At 36.9% G+C, this 15,414-nt stretch overlaps 1 protein-coding gene across 1 annotated transcript in view; it reads right to left on the bottom strand.

Annotated features, from left to right (window-relative positions):
* The window catches only part of CENPP (centromere protein P), a 229,252-nt gene that overhangs the window by 159,063 nt on the left and 54,775 nt on the right, over positions 1-15,414 (bottom strand). Inside the window, exon 5 of the mRNA XM_061163641.1 lies at positions 2,411-2,507. Within this exon, the coding sequence (XP_061019624.1) occupies positions 2,411-2,507 (97 nt within the window). The remainder of the gene's footprint in view (positions 1-2,410; positions 2,508-15,414) is intronic.

The following is a 15,414-nucleotide window of genomic DNA, read 5'->3' on the forward strand; positions in this document are numbered from 1 at the left end:
TGGCATAAGGACAGACACATAGACCAATGGAATAGAATAGTGAGACCAGAAACAAAATTTTGCATGTACAATCAAACGATTTTTGAAAAAGGCATCAAGACCACTCAATTAGGAAAGGACAGTCTCTTCAACAAGTGGTGCTAGGAAAACTGGATATTCACTTGTATAAGAATGAAGTTGGGCTGCTGGCTTACAACATACACTAAAATTAACTCAACCTGAATTAAACACCTAAACTTAAGAGCTAATCTATAAAACTCCTACTAAAAATAAAGAGAAAATTCTGTATGACTCTGAATTTGGCAACAATTTCCTGGATATGACACCAAAAGCCAGGATAAAAAAGAAAAAATAGATAAATTGGACTTCAAAATTAAAAATTTCTATACATCAAAGGACACTATCAAGAAAATGAAAAGACAATTCAGTGAACGGAAGAAAATATGTGCCAATCATATTTGATGAGGTAAATATATAAAAAATATCTCAACAACAACAGAAAACCTGATGCAAAAAGGGACAAAGAACTTGAATAGACATTTCTCCAAAGAAGATATACAAACGGACAATTAGCACATGAAAAGATACTCAAGGTCACTAATCATTAGGAAAGGAAATGCAAATCAAAGCCAGAAAGAGATACCAATTCACACCCAATAGTTTGGCTACAACAAACAAAACAAAAATAAAATAAATACAAAACAAAAACCCAGACAATAAGGAATGTTGGCAAGGATGTGAAGAAATTGGAAGCCTCATGCCCTGCTGTTGGGGATGTAAAGTGGTGCAAGCTGAAAGAAAGAATTACCATACAATCCAGCAATTCCACTTACAGGTATATACTTAAAAGAACTAAAACTGAGACTTGAATAGATATTTGTACACCAATGACTTGAGAAGGACTATTCACAATAGCCAAAAGGTGAAAACAATTAAGTATCTATTAACAGATGAATGAAACAAAATTTGCTAAGTACATATAACAGAATACTATCCAGGGTTAAAAAAGGAATGAAATTTTGACACATGCTACAATATAAATAAATCTTGAGAACAATATGTTAAATGAAATATTCTGGCAAAAAGAACAAATTTCATGATTCTGCTTGAACAAGATACTTAGTCAAATTCACAGAAATGGAAAATAGAATGATGGTTCCCAGAAGCTGGGGGACAGAGGAATGACAAATTAAGTGTTTAATGGGGACAAGGTTTTCAGTTTGGGATGATTAAAACATTCTGTAGATAAACACTGGCAATGAGTGCACAACTACGTGACTGTTCTTTCCCTTCTAACAACCTTGTCACCAGCAAAGACCAGCTCACATAAGCACTTCATCTGCTACAGGAAAAGCACACCAATTATACTTCTATACTTGCCTTAACAACACGTAGAGGAAAATCAGCTTGAAAATGGAACTAGTGCTCACATTTCCCACAACTCATCCTAATGTAGAAGTAAATGGCCATATGATATCATTTATTATCATAACTGCCAGCAAGCTTCTCAAGCATTACTCTATTTTACCAATTCTGAAGAAGAGCTATTTAATTGTTCTGGTTCAAGAGCACCTGCAAGTAAACAACATAATCCTGAGGACTCCTCAAGGAACCACAGTACAGTACAAATACCGGCATGCTTCATTCTAAAGAAAATACTATGCCTGACAGATTAGCTCAACCAAATAAAATGCAAATGATGATGATTTAAAAAAAGAATCCAAAATAAATGAGTGTTAGCACCAGTCATAAAAACACCAGTCATGACAAAAGTCATGACTCAGGATTTTGAGGAAACCTGAACCTTGCCATATTATTCATGTGAACTCTTTCAGAACTGATTTCTGTGTGAATCCCTGCTGTCAATAATTTGATCCTATCCAACTAAGCATGAATGGGAGGATTACAACGTAGACAAACATAATTCTAGCTATGACAAACAAAAACAGGGAGTTTTAAAAATGTTTTTGAATGTATCTGCATCAGACCTAAGAAGCATTACTTTATAAGAATCAGACCTCATATTTAAACTTGAAATATACAATAAATAAGAAGCTTAAATACAGAGAGTGATTCAGGATGTAAAGATTACATTATGACATTATAAGGCTTCTATGCTTATATTCTTTACTAGAATCTGGCATTTTACTTCAAGTATCCTTGACAGATTAATTTTTTAAAATGTATATTATAAAATAAATGACTATAATTACTTTTATTTCAATGAAAATGGTTCACTGACTTGTACAGAAGCATTCCTCCTCTATTTATTGCAAATAAATGCAAATTCCAGAAGCCAATTAAAATATTTTCTATTTTTTGAAAACTTTAAGAATGTTATCTTAAATCCCCAAATTGACATCAGCTTCACTTTCCATACATGTTTAAATTGAAAAACTTTAGACTCTACCTTGAAATGTTTAAATGTGCGCTTACGATAGTCACACCACTCCACAAAGCAGCGTAGGCTTCGGAAAAACATAAGCAGATCTCTTTTTTCTTCTGCTCTGTAGAAATAAAAGGTTCTATAATTAATAAACATCATTAAATGAACCTCCCCAATCTGGTTTTATCTTGTTATTGCATTTTACAGACCTGACACTAAAACTTTAAAAGTACTTGCTTGATATATTTCTATATACCAAACTCTGCATTTTTGAGTTTGTGCCCCTGTGTGATTTCTCAGACTGGAATTCCCTTTTCTCCATTTTCAAATGTTTAAATCCTACCCATCTTTCAAGATATCACACAAATGCCACATCCTCCTTGATACCTTATTTGATGATCTGTGGTATAATAAAGAATATATCTGGTCTTAGTCACTAGTTCCTAGTCATTATTTCATGCAAGGATGGGCACAACAAAGGGCAGAAATGGTAAGACCTAATAGAAGAAGAGATTAAGAAGAGGTGGCAAGGATTCATGGAAGAACTATACAAAAAAAGTCTTAACGACCAGGAAAACTCTATGGCGTGGTCACTCACCTAGAGCCAGACATCCTGGCTGGCTTAGGAAGTATTACTGCAAACAAAGCTAGTGAAGGTGATGGAATTCCAGCTGAGCTATTTCAAATCCTAAAAGATGATGCTGTGAAAGTGCTGCACTCAATATGCCAGCAAATATGGAAAACTCAGCAGTGGCCACAGGACTGGAGCAGGTTGATTTTCATTCCAATCCCAAAGAGACATAATGCCAAAGAATATTCAAACTACTGTACAGTAGTTGTATGGTGAGGACATTTATGAGCACAAATTGTGCTCATTTCATGTGCTAAGCAAGGTAATGCTCAAAATCCTTCAAGTTAGGTTTCAACAGCACATGAACTGAGAACTTACAGATGTATAAGCTGGATATAGAAAAGGCAAAGGAACAGAGATCAAATTGCCAGCATCCACTGGATCGCAGAGAAAGCAAGGGGATTCTAGAAAAACATCTGCTTCACTGACTATGCTAAAGTCTTTGACCATGTGGATCTCAACAAACTGTGCAAAGTTCGTGGAAAATTCTTAAACAGATAGTAATACAAGACCAGCTTTCCTGTTTCCTGAGAAACATGATGCAAGTCAAGAAGCAACAGTTAGAACGAGACGTGGAACAATGGACTGGTTCAAACTGGGAAAGGAGTATGACAAGGCTATATACTGTCACTCTGTTTATTTAATTCTATCCAGAGTACTTGTGGCTCAGCTGGTAAAGAACCCGTCTGCAATGTGGGAGACCTGGGTTCGATCCCTGGGTTGGGAAGATCCCCTGAAGGAGGGAAAGGCTACCCACTCCAGTATTCTGGCTTAGAGAATTCCATGGACAGTCCATGGGGTCACAAAGAGTCGGACACGACTGAGTGACTTTCACTGTCACTTCACTTTCACACAGAGTACCTCATGTGAAATGCGGGGCTGGATGAATTACAAGTTGAAATCAAGACTGTTGGGAGAAATATCAACAACGTCAGATATGCAGATGAACTGACTCATTGGAAAACACCCTGATGCCAGGAAAGACTGAAGGCAAAAGGAGAAGAGGGTGGCAGAGGATAAGAAGATTGGATGGCATTACTGATTCAAAGGACATGAACTTGGGTGGACTCCAGGAGATGGTTAGGGACAGGGACGCCTGGCTCTCTGTAGTCCTTGGGGTCACAAAGAGTGACAACTACCAGGGAGGGAGTGCAACCCCACCCATCAGCAGATAATTGGATTAAAGCTTTAATAAGTCCCTGCCCACAGAGCAAGACCCAGTTATTCCCATCACCAGTCCCTCTCATCAAGAAGCTGACATAAGCCTCTTAGCCTCATCATCAGAGGGCAGACAGAAGAAACAAGAAGCACAGTCTCACAGTAGCTAAAACAAAAACCACACTACAGAAAGTTAATCACAATGAAAAAGCAGAAAGTTAATGTCCCAGATGAAAAGACAAGATAAAAACTCAGAAAAACAATTAATGAAGTGAAGATAGGCAACCTTCCAGAAAAATAATTCAGAATAATGATAGTGAAGATGATTCAGGATCTCAGGAAAAGAATGGAGGCGAAGATTGAGAAGATGCAAGAAATGTTTACCAAAGACCTAAAAGAACTAAAGAACAAACAAACAGGGATGAATAATATACTAGAAAGAATCAATAGCAGAATAACTGAGGCAGAGGATCAGCTATACAACCGGGAGGACAGAATGGTGGAAATCACTGCCACAGAATAGAATATAGAAAAAAGAATGAAAAGAGATGAAGATAGCCTAAGAGAACTCTGCGACAACATTAAATGCACCAACATTCGATTATAGGGGTCCCAGAAGGAGAAGAGAGAGAGGAAGGACCTGAGAAAAATTTTGAAAAGACAATAGCTGAAAACTTTCCTAACAAGGGAAAGGAAATAGTCAACCAAATCCAGGAAGTCCAGAGAGTCCCAGAAAGGATAAACCCAAGGAGGAACACACTGAGACACACAGTAATCAAACTGACAAAAATTAAAGAAGAGATAAAGTATTAAAAGCAACAAGGGAAAAATGACAAATATCATACAAGGGAACTCTCATCAGGCTATTAGCTGATTTCTCAACAGAAACTCTACAAACTGGAGGGAATGGCATGATACATTTAAAGTGATGAAAGAGAAGAACCTATAACCAAGAATACTCTACCCAGGAAGACTCTCCTTCAGATACGATGCAGAAATCAAAAGCTTTCCAGACAAGCAAAAGTTAAGAGAATTCAGCACCACCAAACCAGCTTTACAACAAATGCCAAAGGAACTTCTCTAGGCAAGGAACACAAGAGAAGGAAAAGACCTACAGAAAATAAACCTCAAACAATTAAGAAAATGGTAATAGGATCATACACATCGATAATTACCTTAAATGTAAGTGGATTAAAAGACTAGATTGGCTGAGTGGATGAAAACATGTGCATGTATACATTTCCACCTACCACATCACTCTGCTTGACCCCCCACCCCAAGCTGTATGTTAATTATTTTATATTGTTAAGTTAATCATGTTTCCATTATGGCTTGCAATTGTAATTACCTTTTATTTTCTGTCTGGCTATTGATTGTGAAAACTAATAAACATCTTTTACTATTGTGACTATGTGACTACTACTCAATACCATTATATCATGTTTGGTCAACAGAAAAATAATAGAACTCTATACTACCAAAGCTATGCTTAGTCGCTCAGTCATGTCTGACTGCCAAAACTAGGATCTAACAGAAATCCCTGTAATCACTTTTTAAAATCCAGATGCATATCAGAATTATCTTGAAATTTTTTGAAAAATACAAATGCTCAGGTATTGCCTTATTGCTCCAGAGCTCCAGATATGTTTCTAATGAACAGTCAGGTTTAAAAACAACTGGACTATATGATGATTTTTTACTTTTACCTAGTTTGTTTCACTTTTTCTATTTCATATTCAGTGCTCCCATTTCATTTAGTTTATGTTCTTCAATTTCTCCATCTCTTTTTTTATTTTGATGTTCTTTCTCAAGCCTTTATCAAGCATAGCAGAAAAGCTTTTGTATACATATATATAAAAATGTATAATATATATTTTAGAAAACTTATAAATTCTTGCCTAACTAAAAAATCTATGACATTTTGATTCCACTTATTTGGCTTAGTATGAATAGAATGCTAGATTTCTAATTAAAAAACAGATATGCAACAAGCAACAAAGGTTTACTGTATAGCCTAATATCCTGTAGTAACTTATGATGGAAAATAATTTATAAAATAATATATGTGTATTTGTATAACTGAATCACCTTGCTGTGCACGTGAAACACTGTAAGTCAACTATACTTCAATAAAAAATATATACATATACATACATATATATATATATATATATATATATATATAAAGAGAGATTTGAGGAGCAGAGAGGAAAGTCACAGAGTAATAAAAATATCCACCTTCAATAATTTAGTAATCTATCTGAATATAGAAATATTTAATATTTATATTCATTATGACAGTATTTTTCAGAGATTGAATGACACACAACTGAGGGTATTTTGGGATATGTCATTTACTTGGAAGAAGTGTTTGGCCAAAGGAAAATTCAGTTAGAGATAAAATTGTATATTTAGACACCTCTGTTGAAAACTGTGTTGCATTATGGACAGTGGAATGGTATAAAAATAAATGTTTGTGTAAAAGTACTAATAAATAGCATTAATATGAGAAGAAAAAAATCATGCAATTTAATCTACTGGACATAATAAAGTTTCTTTTATGGTTTATTACTTAAGAGCAAAAGTTTTCAAAAAGCAGGCAATAAAATTTTTGACGCAGTTAAAAAGAGAGGGAAAAGGGAAACCATGAATTCAGCTCAGTTCAGTCTCTCAGTTGTGTCTGACTCTTTGAAACCCCACAGACTGCAGCACGCCAGGCTTCCCTGTCCATCAACAACTCCCGGAGCCTGCTCAAACTCATGTCCATCGAGTTGGTGAGGCCATCCAGCCATCTCATCCTCTGTTGTCCCCTTCTCCTCCTGCCTTCAATCCTCCCCAGCATCAGGGTCTTTTCCAATGAGTCAGTTCTTAAAATTCAACATAAAAATCATGAACATGGTTTAAAGAAATACATATAGAGAAAATATCAACAAAGAAATAAAAATAAAAAGAGGAATCAAATAATTAAGTTAGAACTGCAAAATAGGATAACAAATACAAATCTCATCAAAAGGGTTCCACAGCAAAATGGAGATGGCAGGGGAAAGAAACTTTAGATCAACAGAAATTATCCAATGCCAGAGAGAAAAAAGATTGGAGGAAAAAAAAGAGAAAATATTCTCAGAGTTGTGAAATAATAACGAAATATTTAACCTTCACATCATCAGTCTCAGAAGGACAGTGGAAAGGGCCTGGGACTGAAAAAGTAATTTGAAGAAAGAAGGACTGAATACTTCCCAAATTTGACTAAAAAAATAAACCTACAGATTCCCAAAGATGTCTACACACAGAGAAATGATGATCATAAGAAAAGTTCTTAAAAGCATGCCCAGATAAATGAGGTGTTACAGATAAGGGAACAATGACTTGAATAACTATTTCTCATCAAAAACCATAGAGACCAGAAGCAAGTGGCACAACATTTCTTTTTTTTTTTTTTTTAAGATTTATTTTTTTTTTTATTAGTTGGAGGCTAATTACTTCACAACATTTCAGTGGGTTTTGTCATACATTGATATGAATCAGCCATAGAGTTACACATATTCCCCATCCCGATCCCCCCTCCCACCTCCCTCTCCACCCGATTCCTCTGGGTCTTCCCAGTGCACCAGGCCCGAGCACTTGTCTCATGCATCCCACCTGGGCTGGTGATCTGTTTCACCATAGATAATGTACATTCTGTTCTTTCGAAACATCCCACCCTCACCTTCTCCCACAGAGTTCAAAAGTCTGTTCTGTACTTCTGTGTCTCTTTTTCTGTTTTGCATATAGGGTTATCGTTACCATCTTTCTAAATTCCATATATATGTGTTAGTATGCTGTAATGTTCTTTATCTTTCTGGCTTACTTCACTCTGTATAAGGGGCTCCAGTTTCATCCATCTCATTAGAACTGATTCAAATGAATTCTTTTTGATGGCTGAGTAATATTCCATGGTGTATATGTACCACAGCTTCCTTATCCATTCATCTGCTGATGGGCATCTAGGCTGCTTCCATGTCCTGGCTATTATAAACAGTGCTGCGATGAACATTGGGGTGCACATGTCTCTTTCAGATCTGGTTTCCTCAGTATGTATGCCCAGAAGTGGGATTGCTGGGTCATATGGCAGTTCTATTTCCAGTTTTTTAAGAAATCTCCACACTGTTGTCCATAGTGGCTGTACTAGTTTGCATTCCCACCAACAGTGTAAGAGGGTTCCCTTTTCTCCACACCCTCTCCAGCATTTATTGCTTGTAGGCTTTTGGATAGCAGCCATCCTGACTGGCGTGGCACAACATTTCTTATGTGTTGAAAGAACAGAACTGTCAAACTAGAATTCTATGTCCAGAAAGAATCTTCCTCAGGAATAAAAGTAAAGACATTCTCACATAAAGAAAATTAAGAAAACTTACTGTCAGAGACATCATTCACTTAGTTTCCTCTAACTCTTAGAGTATATTTAAAACAGTTGATTTAAAGTCTTTGCCTAGTAAATCCAGTCTGGGCTTCCTCAGGGACAATTTCTATTGATTGATTGTTTTTTCCCCTGTGCATCGGCCATACTTTTTCCCCCATGATGGCAACTCTGATATATTTTATTCATCAAACAAACATTTGCAGAGGAACTACTATGTGCCAAGTACTTGAGGGGTAGAAATATGGAGCAGACATTGCTTCTAACTTTATAAAGCTGATTAACTAGTGAGGAAGACAGGTATGAACATAAATATCTATAATGTAGAGTAGAAAGTGATAACTGCTGTAAGAGAGATGCAGATAAGTTGCCACAGGAGTTTAGAAAAAAAGCGGTTGCCTACATTTAGTTTTTTTTTAAACATTAACTTTCTGTTTTGTATTTGGGTATAGCCAATTAACAATGCTGTCGTGGTTTCAGGTGAACAGGTGAATGTTCAGGTCTTCTGCCCATTTTTTTAGTGGGGTGTTTGTTTTAATGCTATTAAGCAGCATAAGTTGTTTGTAAATTTTGGAGACTAATCCCTTATTGGACATCATTTGCAAGTATTTTCTACCAATCTCTGGGTTGTCTTTTTTTGGTTTCATTTGTTGTGCAAAAGCTTTTGAGTTTAAGTAGGTTCCATTTGTTTATTTTTGGTTTTATTTCCATTATTCGGGGAGATGGATCAAAAAAGATGTTGTGGTTTATGTCAGAGAGTCTTCTATGTTTTCCTCTAGGGGTTTTATAGTGTCCAATCTTACATTTCAGAGAAGGCAATGGCACCCCACTCCAGTACTCTTGCCTGGAAAATCCCATGGACGGAGGAGCCTGATAGGCTGCAGTCCATGGGGTCGCGAAGAGTTGGACATGACTGAGCGACTTCACTTTCACTTTTCACTTTTATGCATTGGAGAAGGAAATGGCAACCTACTCCAGTGTTCTTGCCTGGAGAGTCCCAGGGACGTGGTCGCACAGAGTCGGACACAACTGACGTGACTTAGCAGTAGCAGCAATCTTACATTTAGGTCTCTGATCCATTTTGAGATTTTTTTTGGTATGGAGTTAAGGAATAACTTATTTTCATTTTCTTACATGTGGCTGACCAATTTTCCCAGCACCAACTGTTGAAGAGACTGTCTTTCCAATGTCTTGCCTCCTTTGTCATAGACTGACAACATAGGTGCATGGGCTTATTTCTGGGTTTTGTATCCTGTACAATTGATTTAAAATCCCCAACAAAATACTAGCAATTTTTCTCCAACAATACATTAAAAAGATCATACACCATGATCAAGTGTGATTCATCCAGGGACATAAGAATTTTTCAACATCTGCCAATCTATCAATGTGATAAACCACATCAACAAATTGAAGAATAAAAACCATATGATTATCTCAATCAGTTCAGTTCAGTCACTCAGTCGTGTCTGACTCTTTGTGACCCCATGAACTACAGCACGCCAGGCCTCCTTGTCCATCACCAACTCCCAGAGTCCACCCAAACCCATGTCCACTGTGTTGGTGATGCCATCCAACCATCTCATCCTCTGTTGTCCCCTTCTCCTCCTGCCCTCAATCTTTCCCAGCATCAGGGTCTTTTCAAATGAGTCAGCTCTTTGCATTAGGTGGCCAAAGGATTGGAGTTTTAGCTTCAATATCAATCCCTCCAATGAACACCCAGGACTGATCTCCTTTAGGATGGACTGGCTGGATCTCTTTGCAGTCCAAGGGACATCTCAATAGGTGTGGAAAAAGTTTTTGACAAAATTCAGAACCAATTTATGATAAACAAAAAAAAAATCCCCAGAAAGGTCATAGAGGGTATATACTTCAACATAATAAAGGCCATATATGACAAGCCTAGAGCTAGCATTATACTCAATGGTGAAAAGTTGAAAGCATTCCCTGTCAGATCAAGAACAAGACAAGGATGTCCACTCTCACCACTGTTATTCAACATACTCTGGGAATCCTAGGTACAGCAATCAGAGAAGAAAAAGAAGTAAAGGTAATCCAAATTGGATTGCAGATGACATGATAGTGCATATTGAGGATCCTAAAGATGGTACCAGAAAATTACTAGAACTCAGCAGTGAATGTGGTAAAGCTGAAAGTTACAAAATTAATACACAGAAATCTGTTGCATTTCTATACACTAACAACAAAAGATGAGAAAGAGAAATTAAAGAAGAAATTCCATTTACTGCTGCATCTTACCTAAGAAGACAGAAGACCTATACGTCAAAAAGTGTAGGATGCTGAGGAAAGAAATCAAAGAAGACATAAACAGATGGAAAGATATACCATGTTCATGGATTAGAAGAATCAATATTATCAAAATGACCATACTACCCAAGGCAATCTGCAGATTCAATGCAATCTTTATTAAATTACCAATGGCATCTTCCACAGAATTAGAACAAAAAAATTTCAAAATTTGTATGGAGACACAAAAGATCCCAAATAGCCAACCAAAGCAATGTAGAAAGAGAAACATGGAGCTAGCGGAATCAGGTTTCCTGGCTTCAGACTTCAGATTAATCTTTCCAGACAATAGCAAGGAGAGATAAGAAAACCTTCTTAAGTAAACAACGCAAAGAAACAGAGAGCAATAGAATGGGGGAAGACTAGAGATATCTTCAAGAAAACTGAACATTTTCTTGGAAATATTTCATGCAAAGATGGTTCATTTTTAGAATTCCAAAAAATCTGATTGTGACAGTTTTGGCCAGTTTTGTTGTTGCTTTTACAGAGGATAGAATCTTCAAAGGTACTTACTTACTCTGTTAGTTTCATTGACATCTATGCCTTCAATTTTAAAAGGATTCAGAGAGGGCTCTGCATTAATCATGTCTTTTTATTTTCCACATTCTGATGTTTTGACATCTAGAGTCTTGATAACCCTGAGGAAACTATACCTCCCACGGATAGCCCATTCCTAGAGACAGTAAACAACTTGCTCCTGAGTGTGCTTTTCTACCATGATCCAACCAGTCCAGAACTTATATCTCAACCACCTCCTTTATATTTGCTATACCCCTATCCACTTGCCTAGGCTTAGGTACCAAAGTCATCTAGTGACAGCTCTTATGACCCAGAGCCTCCTGAAATTTTTCAAACTAGCCAATGTAAGCCTGTTCACCTTGACTCACCTTTTCCTTATCTCAGAAACCACAGCTGACCAGTTTCCCCCTCTCCCACTGACTCCTGACCTACTCTAGTGGCGCCTGTGGCATGATGTACACCTCCTCGCAGGAAATATGAGAAACAAACTATCTTTCCAATGGTAATCATCTTTCTGATCTGATGGACTTACCATACTCAAATAATTTAAAAAAATATTTTAAAACACTTTCCCATGCATTTATTACTAACTTTAAACATTAGCCAGGTAGTATATATGAGCATTGATGTTTATTTCACATGTAAGCTGTTGCTTCCTGTAGAGAGGGAAAAGACTACCCTAGACTATATAAACAGCAGTAGAGAGGTTTATTCTCTCCATACTCATTCAGCCAAATAATCCTGTAACCATGAGTTAAAAGAACACATTGGAACTGCTTCTCAGATGGATCTCACCAAAGTAGTCTTCATGGAGGCTACAATGATATGTCTATGAAAGTGATGAATTTGCAGCCATGAAATTAAAAGATGCTTATTTCTTGGAAGGAAAGTTATGACCAACCTGGATAGCGTATTTAAAAGCAGAGACATTACTTTGCCAACAAAGGTCTGTCTAGTCAAGGCTATGGTTTTTCCAGTGGTCCTGTATGCATGTGAGAGTTGGACTGTGAAGAAAGCTGAGTGCCGAAGAATTGATGCTTTTGAACTGTGGTGTTGGAGAAGACTCTTGAGAGTCCCTTGGACTGCAAGGAGATCCAACCAGTCCATCCTAAAGGAGATCAGTCCTGGGTGTTCATTGGAAGGACTGATGTTGAAGCTGAAACTCCAATACTTTGGCCACCTGATGCAAAGAGCTGACTCATTGGAAAAGACCCTAATGCTGGGAAGGACTGGGGGCAGGAGGAGAAGGGGACGACAGAGGGTGAGATGGCTGGATGGCATCACCGACTCGATGGACATGGGTTTGGGTGGTCTCTGGGAGTTGGTGATGGACAGGGAGGCCTGGTATGCTGTGATTCATGGGGTCGCAAAGAGTTGGACACAACTGACTGACTGAACTGAACTGAACTTGATCACTGAGTAAAAATTGATCACTGAAGCTACTTTTTTTTTTTTTGGAAGCTACTTTTAAAGTAATCTTGGTGAACTTACTAAAACTTGGAATAGTAAGTAACTCCATAGAGCAAGTAGCTTGTGGAAGTCAGCATGGGGATTAATTGAATTGATTCTTGGAAAATGAACTAAAATTGTCTCAGGCATATGAAAAAAGAGCATGCTTGTGTAATTATCATTCAGCTTACCTGTAAAATGATTAATCTGAGTAGTTCTGTGCTAAATCTCTTCCAGTTAGAACTTTTTATGTTTTTGTTTTTCAAAACCAACAGCAAAAAACTGAAGAAGGCATCTGGCACATAGATTTCATTCTCAAAGAGTCTCTGTAACTAGATCAGTTGAGTGTATTGAAAATTGTGGTGGGCACATATTCTTACTGAAGGAGTTTAGGAATCTATGCCATAAGTAATATCAAACAATAGGCGATCTGTAAGACGAAGTAATTCCATGTAGAGTGGGTGGCCCAGAGGAATACAAAACTGTAGATTCAGTTTTGCTGAGAAGCATTCCCCAAATACTGGCAATCACTCCATGCTGTAAACAAGAGACCTATTAATAGCTTAAGGATGTTCTTCTCATAGTTCTATTATTCCAACTCCAGTAAGTTCCATTATTTCCCAGAAATATTTTTATTCTTTGATTTGTTATCCTTCATATAAACTTCTGGAATGGGGCAGAAGCTTGCAAATAATTTTATCCAGTTCCTTCATTTTGCAGATAAAGAAAGAGCTCCACAGAGTTTAAATATTTTTCCTAATTCAGAGGTGTTAGTCATTAGTTTAAAACCAACGAAATCTGTTATATACTGGTACACTGTCCTTGTTATCACATATTTGTAAACTAAAGATAACATATATATACACATTAAGTGATTATAATACAAGGCAACATATGATTCATTTTTAGAGCGTACCTAGAGTTGATAACCAGCAAGGTACAATAAGGCAAGGTTAGCTCCCTGATTTACTCATATGTCACCTTGTAAAAGAATTGCTGCTTTGAAACTGTGGTGTTGGAGAAGACTCTTGAGAGTCCTTGAACTGCAAGGAGATCAAACCAGTCAATCCTAAAGGAAATCAGCCCTGAATATTCATTGGAAGGACTGATGCTGAAGCTCCAATAATTTGGCCACCTGATGCTAAGAGCCAACTCATTAGAAAAGACCTTGATGCTGGGAAAGATTGAAGGCAGGAGGAGAAAGAGATGACAGAGGATGAGATGGCTGGATGGCATCACCGGACATGAGTTTGAGCAAACTCCGAGAGATGGTGAACAGGGAAGCCTGGTATGCTGCAGTCCATGGGATCACAAAGAGCTGGACATGACGAAGCAACTGAACAACAAAAACAGCACCTTCTAAAAAAGGCCGTCCATGACCACGTTATTTGAAAGTGAATAGCTCTCACTTATCATGTATATTCCCTATTTCCCATCCCACTTTATTTTCCCTGATACCATTTATTGCTATCTAATATTGTTCAATTATATTATTATTGGCTTCCTTGGTGGCTCAGACAGTAAAGAATCTGCCTGCGATGCAGGACACCTGGGTTCAATCCCTGGGTTGGGAAGATTACTTGGAGGAGGGCATGGGTTTATTATCCCTGATACCACTTATCACTATCTAATACTGTTCAATTGTATAATGAGAGACTAATACAGTACAAAGTACATAATACACATTCAACACGCATGTATTCACTTATTTTTAAATTTTCATTCTGGGGCAGAGACATATATTTTAAGATTGGAAAGTCTTTTAATGCCAAAATGTAAGGAAGTGTTCAAAAATATAGGAGTAAGGAATTATACATCTTTAAGAAAAATAAAAATAATGATAAAATATCTATAATAAATAGATATATAAACATATGTACACATACACAGGGTGAAGGGAGATTTATTTCTTAAGCAAGGTCTAATGTCTATTGAGAAATGTAAAGTGAAGTGCTGGAGTTGAAAAATCATCAGTTTGCAATCATCATAGTAAAGAGCAGATCAGATAAGAACCACCAGGTGGTGCTAAACATAGGCAGAAATTTTAATGAAGAGTAGCATCTGCATGGTCATAAAGTGTCTCCCTATAGACTGCCTATTAGTTGTGAGGCAAAAAAAAACAAAAAAACAACAGTGATGATATAGTGGAGAATCGAGTAACAGTTTGGCTGATGATTAAAATTAACATCACCTATGAGTAACAGATATCTGAAAAAGACAAAACATCACCTATACAGTATTTTGTCTAAGAATACATAAGAGCAATTGATGAGAAAAAAATTCAAGATAAAATTAAAAACATTCTATATGTGGCAGGACTGGGGGGAGGTGAAAGACTTGTATTTTGTAAAGATGGCAAAGTCATAAAGTGCTCTTAAATTGCTCCAGATTAAAGAAATCTATAAGACATGACAACTAAATGCAATACTTGACCCTAGACTGGATCATGTACTGCAGAGGAAAAGAAAACAGAAGAGAGGACATAATTAGATCAACAAACTAAACTGAAATATGGATGGCAGAATAGATAAAAGTATGATATCAATGTCAGTTTATGAGGACTTCCCT

This window comes from Dama dama, chromosome 16 (assembly GCF_033118175.1).
Source record: "Dama dama isolate Ldn47 chromosome 16, ASM3311817v1, whole genome shotgun sequence".
Lineage (NCBI taxonomy): Eukaryota > Metazoa > Chordata > Mammalia > Artiodactyla > Cervidae > Dama > Dama dama.